The sequence below is a fragment of the Vitis riparia genome, chromosome 5 (genome assembly GCF_004353265.1).
Source record: "Vitis riparia cultivar Riparia Gloire de Montpellier isolate 1030 chromosome 5, EGFV_Vit.rip_1.0, whole genome shotgun sequence".
Taxonomy (NCBI): Eukaryota; Viridiplantae; Streptophyta; class Magnoliopsida; order Vitales; family Vitaceae; genus Vitis; species Vitis riparia.
In genome coordinates this window covers 14,912,972-14,924,554 of record NC_048435.1, presented here as the reverse complement: position 1 = coordinate 14,924,554, position 11,583 = coordinate 14,912,972, and the positions used below count along the sequence as shown (strand labels likewise).

The 11,583-nt window shown below is 36.4% G+C and overlaps 1 protein-coding gene across 1 annotated transcript; it reads left to right on the top strand.

The window, feature by feature from the left end:
- Positions 1-2,651: 2,651 nt before the first annotated feature.
- Positions 2,652-3,542, top strand: LOC117914973 (cysteine proteinase inhibitor 4). Its single transcript, XM_034830509.1, has one exon. The coding sequence runs from the start codon at positions 2,925-2,927 to the stop codon at positions 3,345-3,347; it is 423 nt and encodes a 140-aa protein (XP_034686400.1). The 5' UTR covers positions 2,652-2,924; the 3' UTR covers positions 3,348-3,542.
- Positions 3,543-11,583: the final 8,041 nt, after the last annotated feature.

The following is an 11,583-nucleotide window of genomic DNA, read 5'->3' as shown; positions in this document are numbered from 1 at the left end:
GCTTGTACGTAAGAGATCATTGCATGCAGCATGCATGCAACGTAGGCAGTGGGTCTTGTGGGTCTTGCACGTGAAGAATAATGAAGGAGGGACTGGGTCGTGCAGTTGAGAGTTTTTCGTGTGAATGGGTCTTCAATTATGAATGGGTCCTCAGTTAGTTGCGAGTTTTACATCACTTTTCTTCATGCAGTTATGTTTGGTTTTTAGGTATATTTGCAGGTGTTGTTTATGTGTCCAGTTATTCGTTTCTAGCTTCCTTTCATTTCGGTTTGCTTGCTTGTACATGACCTTGCTTATTTAAAGCAGCCATCAGTTGTTAAGGGGAGGAAAAGAAGTCATTTGTTATTCAAAGCTTGTGGTACTTCTCACCCGAAGAGAAACTATTTATTTATTCTTGTATTAACTGTGCTGAACCTATCAGGGTTGTGAAAGTTAAAACAAGATCATCTTGAATCAGTGTTGGTGGAAAATTTTTGGCATTATTTGAAAACATGATGAGTTCCAAGCTATTTTTAAGAACTTTTAGATTTTTCAAGGAATCAAATGATTCAAGCTTCACTTCATTGTGACACTTTTTATGCATTAAAAATAAAAAATAAAATTCCCACAACAGTATAGAAGACAATGGTGTTGGAACTGCGGACCGGGATGAAGGTTCCGACCTGTTACAAGCAGCGGTCTCTGTTTGGGTAGGTTTATCCCGGGTAGGATGGGGTGCCCGAAAGAAGCGTCCTAGTCAATCAGATGTGTGACTACCCAAAAATAAAAGAGACGCTGGTCTAGATGAGCAGCAGCTACTAATTTTAGAGCAAAACGTATGAATTCCATTAATGAGTGGAGGTTGCAAACCAAAGACTTATAAAAAGCCACCTGACCTGGAGGCAAGGGCCAGACAAAGAAGGAGACGAGATTGATACTAACTTGAGTGCTGGAGGGGATTTCCCGGAATACTTCTGGAAAGTTCGTAGCTACAACAAATGGGTGTCATTTTGGGCCTGTGGCTTGAAATTCTAAGTATACAAACTCTTTTAGTTTCATTTTTTAGTTGTTGTGGTTAGTCCCTTAGTGGAACCTTATTTATATTGGTTAGGAGAGAAGTTTGCGATTGGGGAGCTTTCCTTTAGCAACTCTACTGTCAAGGGCTAATTGTGGAGATTATTGTGAGTTATTATTTAGTACATATTTTTTATTTTCAAATGAATATATCTTGCCTACATTTAGTACATCTAAATTTTAATTAAAATGCACGAGACATTGAAATAATTGTTTTGATGAAAGATGAATTATCATTGAAGTGTTGATATGTTTAATTATTATTATTATTATTATTATTATATGACATGCATGGTTATGCAAATTTGAAGATTTATATTTTTAATGTTATAATACCTTGGATTAAAATATTATTAAAATAATATTTTTTTAAAAATAAATATAAAATACGGTACTTTTCATTACTTCTTTTATTTTTACACTTGTCTTTTTAAAAAAATAAATTCAATTTTTACATTGGACTTGTTTCTTGAAAAGACGAGTTTAATTTTTACTTTAAAACTTTTTATATTAAATTTATCTTTTTAAAAAATAATTTTTTTTTTAATTGAATTTTCTTTTGAAGAAATGAGTTCTCTTTTATATTGAATTCGTTTGTTGAAAAGATGAATTCTATAACAAAAGTGTTATAGTTGTAGAATTACGTTATGTTATTTTTTAAAAATACACTACTTCTATGAAACCGTTGAGAAAAGGGGCACAACTTTTGTTTTATGTTCCAAGAGAGGATCCATGTGATTTGATCATGGTATTATGATGATGTACATATATTTTTGAATATCCTATAATACCAAAATTTATTATATTATTATTATTATTATTTTCTATAATTAAGAGTAGATGTTTGAAAAAAAAAAATAACGTACTTTCAAATATGTCAAATAACCAAAATGTATTACCATAACAAAAGGTTCTTAATGATTGCCAATAAAATATTTAAAAAAGTATGAGTTAAATTTCATTGTTTACTTATTTGGATTTATGTTATATGCAGCTGTTGGACACTGAAATTTTGTTGTTATGCGGGACGGAGTTCGAGGCCTGTAAGGGTGAGCTTAAGAGTCTGTCGGTATACGATTTTAATCACCTCTTACTACGTCACTCTCATGCGATTCACGCACCCCCTTGGTCTGCCATGTCTGACTCACACACCCTCTGCCTTATCTACCTCCCCCTCCTCCTTCACACATGCTATCATTTCCAAAACGTATAGGTTATGTTCCATTTTTGTCGATTGAAAGGCGGTAAACACTACACACTAAAAATTCATCGATCCATAGTTTTGGAATTAGGCTGCAGAGTCCTTGGCTTACGTTTCATGTTGGATTTTTGCTACCGCAAATATACACTATATACTTGCATGAGTTACTTAGAAACTGGTGTCGTCTCCCTTGGTGATTACTTGCAATATTCTTTAATTAATGACCGCTTCCTTCTAGGGTTGGTGCAGGTTTTGGCCTATATATGCCGCTCTTGGGTGGTAAAATCTTTTGTAGAAAATTGGGGTACCCCACATGCATGAGCGGATAAGGTCAAAGAGTGGGATTAGAAGAGAGAGGGAAGAAAGTGAACAGAAAAACAAGGGATGAGGTGAAAGAAACAGCCCACAGAAAACTTAAGGCAGTGTGGGTGACGTTACTGACGTAGGTGTTGTAAGACGCGGCATGCCGTTGGTGCCTCCACACAAACCCACATCACAAAGCAGTGACACCTTCTCCATCCTCTCCACCCTTTCCTCAATTTGCGTGTCCAAGCACCCTGTCATACCCCACCAGGCCAACAACACCTCTCTCACGGTCTCACCTCCCCCTATTTATTCCCCCATCTTCTTTCACTAAACCAACATCAACACACCAAAGTCCTCATCAGTCATGGCCAGACTAACATCGCAGCCCTTCATCTTGACTTCTTTGTTATTCATTGTTGTAGTGTCATATTTCTGGACGCCGGCCGCCGGGATCGGAAGGATGGTGGGGGGTAGGACGGAGATCAAGGACGTGAAGACCAACAAGGAGGTTCAGCAACTGGGAAGGTTCTCAGTAGAGGAATACAACAGGAGTCATGGGCGAAGGTGGAGAGAGGCCATAGGCAACGTCCTAGGAATGGACTACGAATATCTGACGTTCTCGGAGGTAGTGGAGGCCCAGAAGCAGGTGGTGTCCGGGTTTAAGTATTATCTCAAGATAGCCGCCACTCAGAATGGGGTGACGAACACATTCGATGCGGTGGTGGTGGTCAAGCCCTGGCTTCCCTCCAAGCAACTGCTTCACTTCTCGCCCTCCTCTATCTACTAGGATTGGATAAGTATATATATGTTACCAGTACTTTTGTGGGTGTAGTAGTACTTTTTCCCACCCATACTACTACTCGTTTTCCATGTCTATGTTGTCCAACTCCACTCATAAATTAATCAATAAATCACTTTATTTGTGATTGTGATGTCCAGATCCATTATCTGTACTTTGTGCAGAGAGATCTATTTTCCTTCACTTTTGCAAGTTGGGAGGGAAGTGCTTTCCCAAACACGCGACTTTGTTTTCAAAGAGGCCACGAGGGTCATCAATATCACGCCCGATTCCAATTGTCTCCCTTTTGCAGTAGAAGAGTACTAAACCATGGATGAAGCTCCTACTGAACTAGCAGCTTGGAGTCAGGCCTTTTACCAACTTCTTCCGAGTCTTTGGCATTTTATGCCCACTTTCAAAATCAACCTTGGTTCAAACAAACCCACATTGCGAAGCCATTCCTGCCGGGGTATCCATTTTGGAGGACAAATACAGAAATATTAGATCGAGTATGTACTTAAAATTAATTCCTCACGCGAATTTATTGATCAAGAGTTTGATCCGTCAGCCATTTACGTAATATATGCACTTAGGCAGCAATAACAAGCATGGTACAAAACCTTAATTAAAGAAGCCTGACTCTCTGTTTTTGGGTAATTTTGTGCTCGACGGAACCACCTTATATATATGTTCATACTCTTTCATATACTATAATGTAAATAAACAGCAGAAGGAGAATCACAAAATCACAAAAGATGGAAGTCTCTGCATCTTCTGAATGGAGCATGCAGAAATTCACATAGAAGATTTGCGTGAGGAATGCTGAGTTATTTGTCCGTTTTGGTCCGGAATACTACTTTCGCCTTAAAAACAGGTTGGGCACACAATTTCCACTATGGATGAGAGGTGGTACTGCCTTCCCAAACCACCAACTTGTAGGGATCAGAACAGCGCAAAAGCAGGCCAGTTAACAATGCTCGTTATGATGATAGGCTCATCCATCCATGTCCTCATCTTTTATGTTCTATTGAAAGTTTTACCACGCCATTTTAGGGCACAAGGACTGAAAATGAGAACTGCGTCAAGTACCCAGAAAGGGAAAGTGGGATGATGGAACGGTTAAAAACTCTTCAACCCATCAGCTCAGTTGCCACAAAAGAAACGGTCTGTCACAAGGAGCTAGCTAGATAAAAAGGTTATTCTAACAGCACAAGAGGACAAAAAACTATTACTACTGCTAGCAATCATCTCTCCCCAGTTCCTGTTCTTCAAATTGATAAATTGTAGTTTTTTTCATTCATACTTCGTTCATGTACAGAGTATATATAGAGGGTAATCACCATTCTAAGAATGGGAAAGAATGATACAAGGAAATAATGATATAAGGAAATAACAACTAATATCCTAATATCTCAACTTTCCTAATATCTCAATATTCCTAATATCTTAATATTCTTAGTATCTCAATATTCCTAATATCTCAATATTCATAATATCTCAACTTTCCTAATATCTAAACATTCCTAATATCTCAACACTAAATGATATAAGGAAATAATGATATAAGGAAAGCATTCCTAATATCTCAACACTCCCCCTCAAGTTGGTGCATAGATGTCACACATGTCCAACTTGTCTAAAAATTTTGAGAACACTTGACTTGAGACAGCTTTGGTAAGGATATCGACCAATTGATCTTCTGATCGAATCTTAGGCAATTCCACAATCTTATCATCCAACTTTTCCTTAATGAAGAATCTATCCACCTCGACATGCTTTGTACGATCATGTTGTACTGGATTATGAGCAATATCACATGCGGCTTTATTGTCACAAAACAATCGGATTGGTTGCCTAGATAAGTAATCTAAATCCTGTAAGAGGAGTCTTAGCCATAATGCCTCACAAAGTCCTAGAGTCATACCTCTAAATTCCGCTTCTGCACTTGAACGAGCGACGACATTCTGTTTCTTACTTTTCCATGTCACAAGATTACCACCTACAAAGGTAAAGTAACCAGATGTAGATCGCCTATCATCCAGTGCACCAGCCCAATCAGCATCAGTATATACTTCTATACTCTGATGATCAACATTTTTTGCGAATAAAATTCCCTTCCCAGGAGCATTCTTCAAATACCTCAAAATACGCATGATTGCATTCATATGTTGTTCTCCAGGATTATGCATGTATTGACTCACTACACTCAATGCATAAGCAAGATCTGGTCTTGTATGAGCTAAGTACATTAATCTCCCCACAAGTCTTTGGTATCTTCCCTTATCGGTTGATACTTGATTAGACTCAACACACAATTTCAAACCTTCTTCTATTGGTGTATTAATAGGTTGACATCCCGACATTCCAGTCTCCTGTAAAAGATCTAAGGCATACTTTCTTTGAGACAGAAAAATTCCTTCACTTGATCGAGAAACTTCAATCCCAAGAAAGTATTTCAGAGGACCTAGATCTTTCATTTCGAATTCTCTAGATAGATAATTTTGTAGAGCTTTTCTTTCTTCAGGATCATTTCCTGTAACTACCATGTCATCCACATATACGATGAGTGCCGTAATCTTACCATGTTGCTTTTTTAGGAACAAAGTGTGATCTGAATTACTTTGACGATAGCCAAAAGCTCTCATTGACTTTGTGAACCTTCCAAACCATGCTCTCGGGGATTGCTTCAACCCATACAATGACTTCTTCAATTTGCACACCTTCTGACATTGCTTTTCTGACACCATGCGTCCTGGTGGAAGATCCATATATACTTCTTCAGATAACTCGCCATGCAAAAAGGCATTTTTCACATCAAATTGTTGTAATGGCCAATCTAGGTTTGCAGCTAAAGACAGTAATACTCGAATTGTGTTGATCTTAGCTACAGGTGCAAATGTCTCTGTGTAGTCAATTCCATAAGTTTGAGTGTACCCTTTTGCTACCAGTCTTGCTTTAAATCGTTCAATACTACCATCTGCCTTGTACTTCACAGTATAGATCCAACGACACCCAACTGGCTTCTTTCCTGGTGGACATTCTACGAGTTCCCATGTTTCATTCTTCTGCAATGATTTCATCTCTTCATTCATGGTTGCTTTCCACCTTGGATCAGCTAAGGCTTCCTGCACACTGTTAGGAATAGCTACAGTAGATAATTGATTTACAAATGACTTATTTGATTCAGACAAACGATGGGTAGACACATAGTTGCTCATGGGATATTTGACTTTAGTAGACAATTCAGGTTCATATGTGGGTTTAGGAATACCTCTATTATGACGATGTGGTAACCGTTTCATGAATGGATCAGGCTCCAAATTAAGAACACCCTCAACAGACAACGATTGGTTTGGTATTTCAATGAAGACATCTTCGGACCCAAATTGTTGACCACTCATATCCAACTCACCCACTTCCTGGTTCACTAGTTCAGATTGTCCAGATTCATCTTCCTCAGAAATATGATAATCATAATCGAGAGTCTGAATTTCCTTATGGTACTCCCCCTGAAGTTCAGACTCGGATGAAAAATACATTGAATCTTCATGAAACACCACATCCATTGTAATATACATATGTCGAGTTGGAGGATGGTAACATCGATATCCCTTTTTGTGCAATGCATATCCAACAAACACACATTGCAATGCATGGGAAGTTAACTTGGTGCGTTGGTGCTTGTGTAGATGCACAAATGCCACGCAACCAAAAACACGAGGAGGTAGATTTGGGACGGTTGGGGCAACTACGGCATTAGTAAGAGCTTGGAGAGGTGTTTGAAAGTTAATTGAGCTAGAAGGTACCCGATTGATCAAGTATGCGGCAGATGTGATTGCTTCTCCCCAATAAGATATTGGTGTTTTTGCTGCTATCAAGGAAGCACGAACAACCTCTAACAAGTGTCGATTTTTTCGTTCAGCGACTCCATTTTGCTGGGGTGTATTGGAACAAGTAGTCTGATGAATGATGCCATGTCCTTCCAAATACTTTTGAAGATCAGAACTTTGATATTCTCCACCATTATCACTACGCAAAACCCAAACCTTTGCATTGTATTGAGTTTCAATCATTTTATGAAAATTTTGAAACAACAAGTTCACTTCATCTTTGGTCTTCATCAAGCATAACCATGTCATTCTGGTACAATCATCAATAAAAGTAACAAACCAACGTGAGCCACTCAAAGTTGGGACTTTGGATGGGCCCCAAACATCAGAATGTATAACCATAAAAGGAAACGGACTTTTATTCAAAATTAACGGAAACGAAGCACGATGACTTTTAGCCAATTCACAAATATCACAACGGAAACCAGAAATATCACTCTTTGCAAACAAACTAGGAAACAATTTTTTCAAATAACCAAAGGAAGCATGTCCCAGACGTCGATGCCACAACCAAATTTCAGACTTTTTCTTCTCCCTCTCAGATCCATCTGCCATCAAGGCTTGTTGCAACTTATTTGAATCCTTTGACTGCAAGTCCAAGTAATAGAGTTTTCCCCGTTTAATACCACAACCAATCGTCTGTCTTGTTTGGATGTCCTTAATCACACAAAATTCAGGCCAAAAAATGACAATACAAGATAAGGCTGTAGTGATTTGAGAAACTGACAAAAGATTGTAATCTAAAGATGAAACAACTAAAACAGAATCCAAATTCAAAGTATCAGTAAGAGTTAAGGATCCTTCCCCAATAACTGGGGTTGTGTTACCATTGGCTGTGGAAACAATTTTTTGTGAGGAAGGTCTAAGGGGTGAAACCTGTCTAGAATCAAAAGTCATATGATCTGTAGCACCAGAATCAATTATCCATGTACTATTAATAACAGGTGTAAAAGTATTTAAAAACTTACCACCATGATCAGTAGCGGCTACCAATGCAGAGGCTTTCTCAGCAACATTAGCCTCTGTTTTTATTTCGGCAACAATTGCAGTCGAGGTTTTCTTGGAATCCTTCTTCCGTTGATCACGATTATTATAATTAATAACAAAGTGTTGATAGCCTAAACATGATCTAAAGGTCCATGGTTCAAACCCTCGGTTCCTTATTGTTTTTCTGGTCATACCAAGAGTCGTTGCTTTGAAATTGTGGGATATCCAGACTGGTGGGACCAGTCTTATTGCAGTGAGTGCATTTGAAGGTTGACTTATCAATATTAGGGCTTGTCTTAGGATGGTTGATCGCTGTCGGACTACCATAGCGACAAAATATCCAGGATTTCAGTTCCATGGCTCTGATACCATCTTCAAATTGATAAATTGTAGTTTTTTTCATTCATACTTTCATTCGTTCATGTACAGAGTATATATAGAGGGTAATCACCATTCTAAGAATGGGAAAGAATGATACAAAGAAATAATGATATAAGGAAATAACAACTAATATCCTAATATCTCAACTTTCCTAATATCTCAATATTCCTAATATCTTAATATTCTTAGTATCTCAATATTCCTAATATCTCAATATTCATAATATCTCAACTTTCCTAATATCTAAACATTCCTAATATCTCAACACTAAATGATATAAGGAAATAATGATATAAGGAAATCATTCCTAATATCTCAACACCTGTAGCAAGAAACACAAGTACTGAACCACCCAAGTCTTCGCAAGCGGAGGGTTCTCAATTGACTTATATTCCCAGCCCATAAAACGGTGCTTATTGTGCGCCCGTTATTTCATATCAGCCTAATCCATAAACTAAAGCCGATGATCATTACTCAGAACTGAAGGGTAATAGATCTTAATGCCCATCACAATGACAAGAAATTTCAAAATAAATAATGAAAAAGGAAAGATATTAAACTCATCCGGCACAAATCTATGACTGTGCTATAAGAGCAGTGCCGCTGATTTGTTTATATTTTTATGGGCAATGAAGGACCACGGCAGGAGGGCGGAATATGTGGTTTCACTCAAGCACATAGGCGCCAACCACACGTTCACTTCTTCCAATGGTGGTTCTATCCCGCCTAATACCCCCTCGAAGGCGTCTCAATCACTCTCGGCTTGTTTGAAACTATTTTACTACCCCTGAATCTTATACATATGTTGGAGTTGAAACATAGAAATTGAGGCTCAAGTAACGAGTTTGAAATTAAGACAAGGTAACAAACATTATAAAATTCATAATTGGTCCATACTAAGCATTATAGGCAGTCATCGATGCTTGAAAACAGTGAGAAGCAATCAAGCCGCATAAAATGACGGAAAATTGTGTTAAATGCCCCAATGTCCAATAGGGGATGTCCTTGGGCGGTCAAGAACCAACTTACAAGGTGCTCAAGCTCCTCAAATATTTTTGTCCAATTTGTTTTGTTTTGTTTTATTTTTAAAATTTATTTAAAAATTCCTCCAATATTTTTGTCAATTTTTTTAAATTTATTTAAAAATTCATATTTTTCTAAAATACGTTTTCTTGGTGTTATATGATTAAAAACTTGTGATTTTGGAATAAAGATGTTTTAAAATTCATTTTATGTATACAAGAAAAAAAGTTACAAAAATCTACAGAAAACAATTAGTTTTCCATTGTTCCAAAACTCAAGGTTTGGTTCAAAGAATCTTGAAAGTAAAGGATGAAATGCAAAGGTTGAGGATTTAAACCATCATATTTCATTATGATTTTGAGATGATCCACTAAAAGGCATGAGTAGGTGTTAATAACAGAGATAAAGAAGACTTGTAGGTGTTGATCTGTATAAGATTTGTAGGGAGTAGCATCAAACCTAGGTAAAATTGTATATATTTCTTTCAAATTTAGAGGGTTTTTTTTTTTTTTTTTGATTTATAGACTGGTGGTTTTATTTTTATAGAAGTTGAGGTAATTTTTGTAGATGATTTTCCATGTATAGTTGGTGTTTCTTTGTTGATTGAATTTTATTGTTTGATCTAGACTATATCTATTCTCACATGGCTGATCAACAAGGGAAATTGATTTTATTTAATCAATCTGAATTAGGCCTAAAGAAAAAAAGATATATATATATATATTACATTATTTTGCTAATATTCTTGAATCATGGAACCATTAGAGTGAAATCTTAAATACATTTTCCCCATTTTCTTATGTTAATAACCAACCCTATTGGAAAGTTCACATAAGGTTCTTTCTAATGTAGGGTGAACAAATATGGAATGCAATGGAAATTGATTGGTTACCACCACTGCTTTAGAACAAAGATGGAAGATGGAAGATCCACCAATGAAATCAATCCCAAACAAAAAGGGTATAATTTATGTCTCTATTATTAGATTTGTTTGATTCATTGGTGACTAATCTGATCAAATCTGTGCGGGAGTGTATCTTGAGATGAACATGTACTAAAATTGATTTGAGATTTTGCATTTGAAAGAGTGCAATGATCTCTAGGATAAAAAAGAGATCCTATTCAAGGTTGACATTGGATCAAAGATGTACAAATCTTGGATAGTTTCTATCTCTGATTTTATCCATTAGTTACCCTTTTTGTTTACACTTCTACACTTAACCCAATACCATCAACTTTATCTGAGACTTAATGGGAAACTTAGTTAACACCTTTAGATCAATTGGAATCTGATTTGTTTTCTGAGTTGGCAATCATTAACTCCTTAAGAAAACGATTGAATTATTATTCTCAGCTGTTTGTTTTTTCCCTTAATTTATCATTTTGGTTTTGGAAACAAAGAGAATGTGGTATTTGAATTTAAGTCAAGAGATCATATCTGAATTTAAATTCAACTGTAACTGATAACTTCTTACAAATAATCAAGCATGAAATCAAAATTAGCATTGCATTTTCAAGGAGTTGAATTAGTTTTATTTAGAGATATGTTGAATTCTAAATTGATCCATGTTGTCTTTAATTTGTTCTTGACTAATCGAACGTTTATCTCATAGATATAGTGTTTTTATTTTGTTTTGTTTTTTGTTTATATAATCTTGTTGGAGAAGAAATTTAGATGGAAGACTTAAAAGAGTGTTTGATTTAGCAAATGTTTAAGATGAAAAAAATGGAAAGATAAGTTCTTGATCAAAATAGACAGAATGCATCACTTCAACCACCAGTCCATATGCACTGGCCTATGAGAGATTATCTGAACCCTTCAAGGATGGCCTGTCCTTGCTTAATTTGTTTTACCTACAAAGCATATTATTATCTAGACATAGTTGGTACTAATTTTGCTAATCTATGGAGATAGTGAAGAAGAAAATCTGTATGTTGATGTTACAAATGTGGAGGAAATTTGT

What these genes read in the sequence shown, in the direction of transcription:
- LOC117914973 (XM_034830509.1), top strand. Translation starts at nt 2,925, where the DNA reads ATGGCCAGACTAACATCGCAGCCCTTCATCTTGACTTCTTTGTTATTC.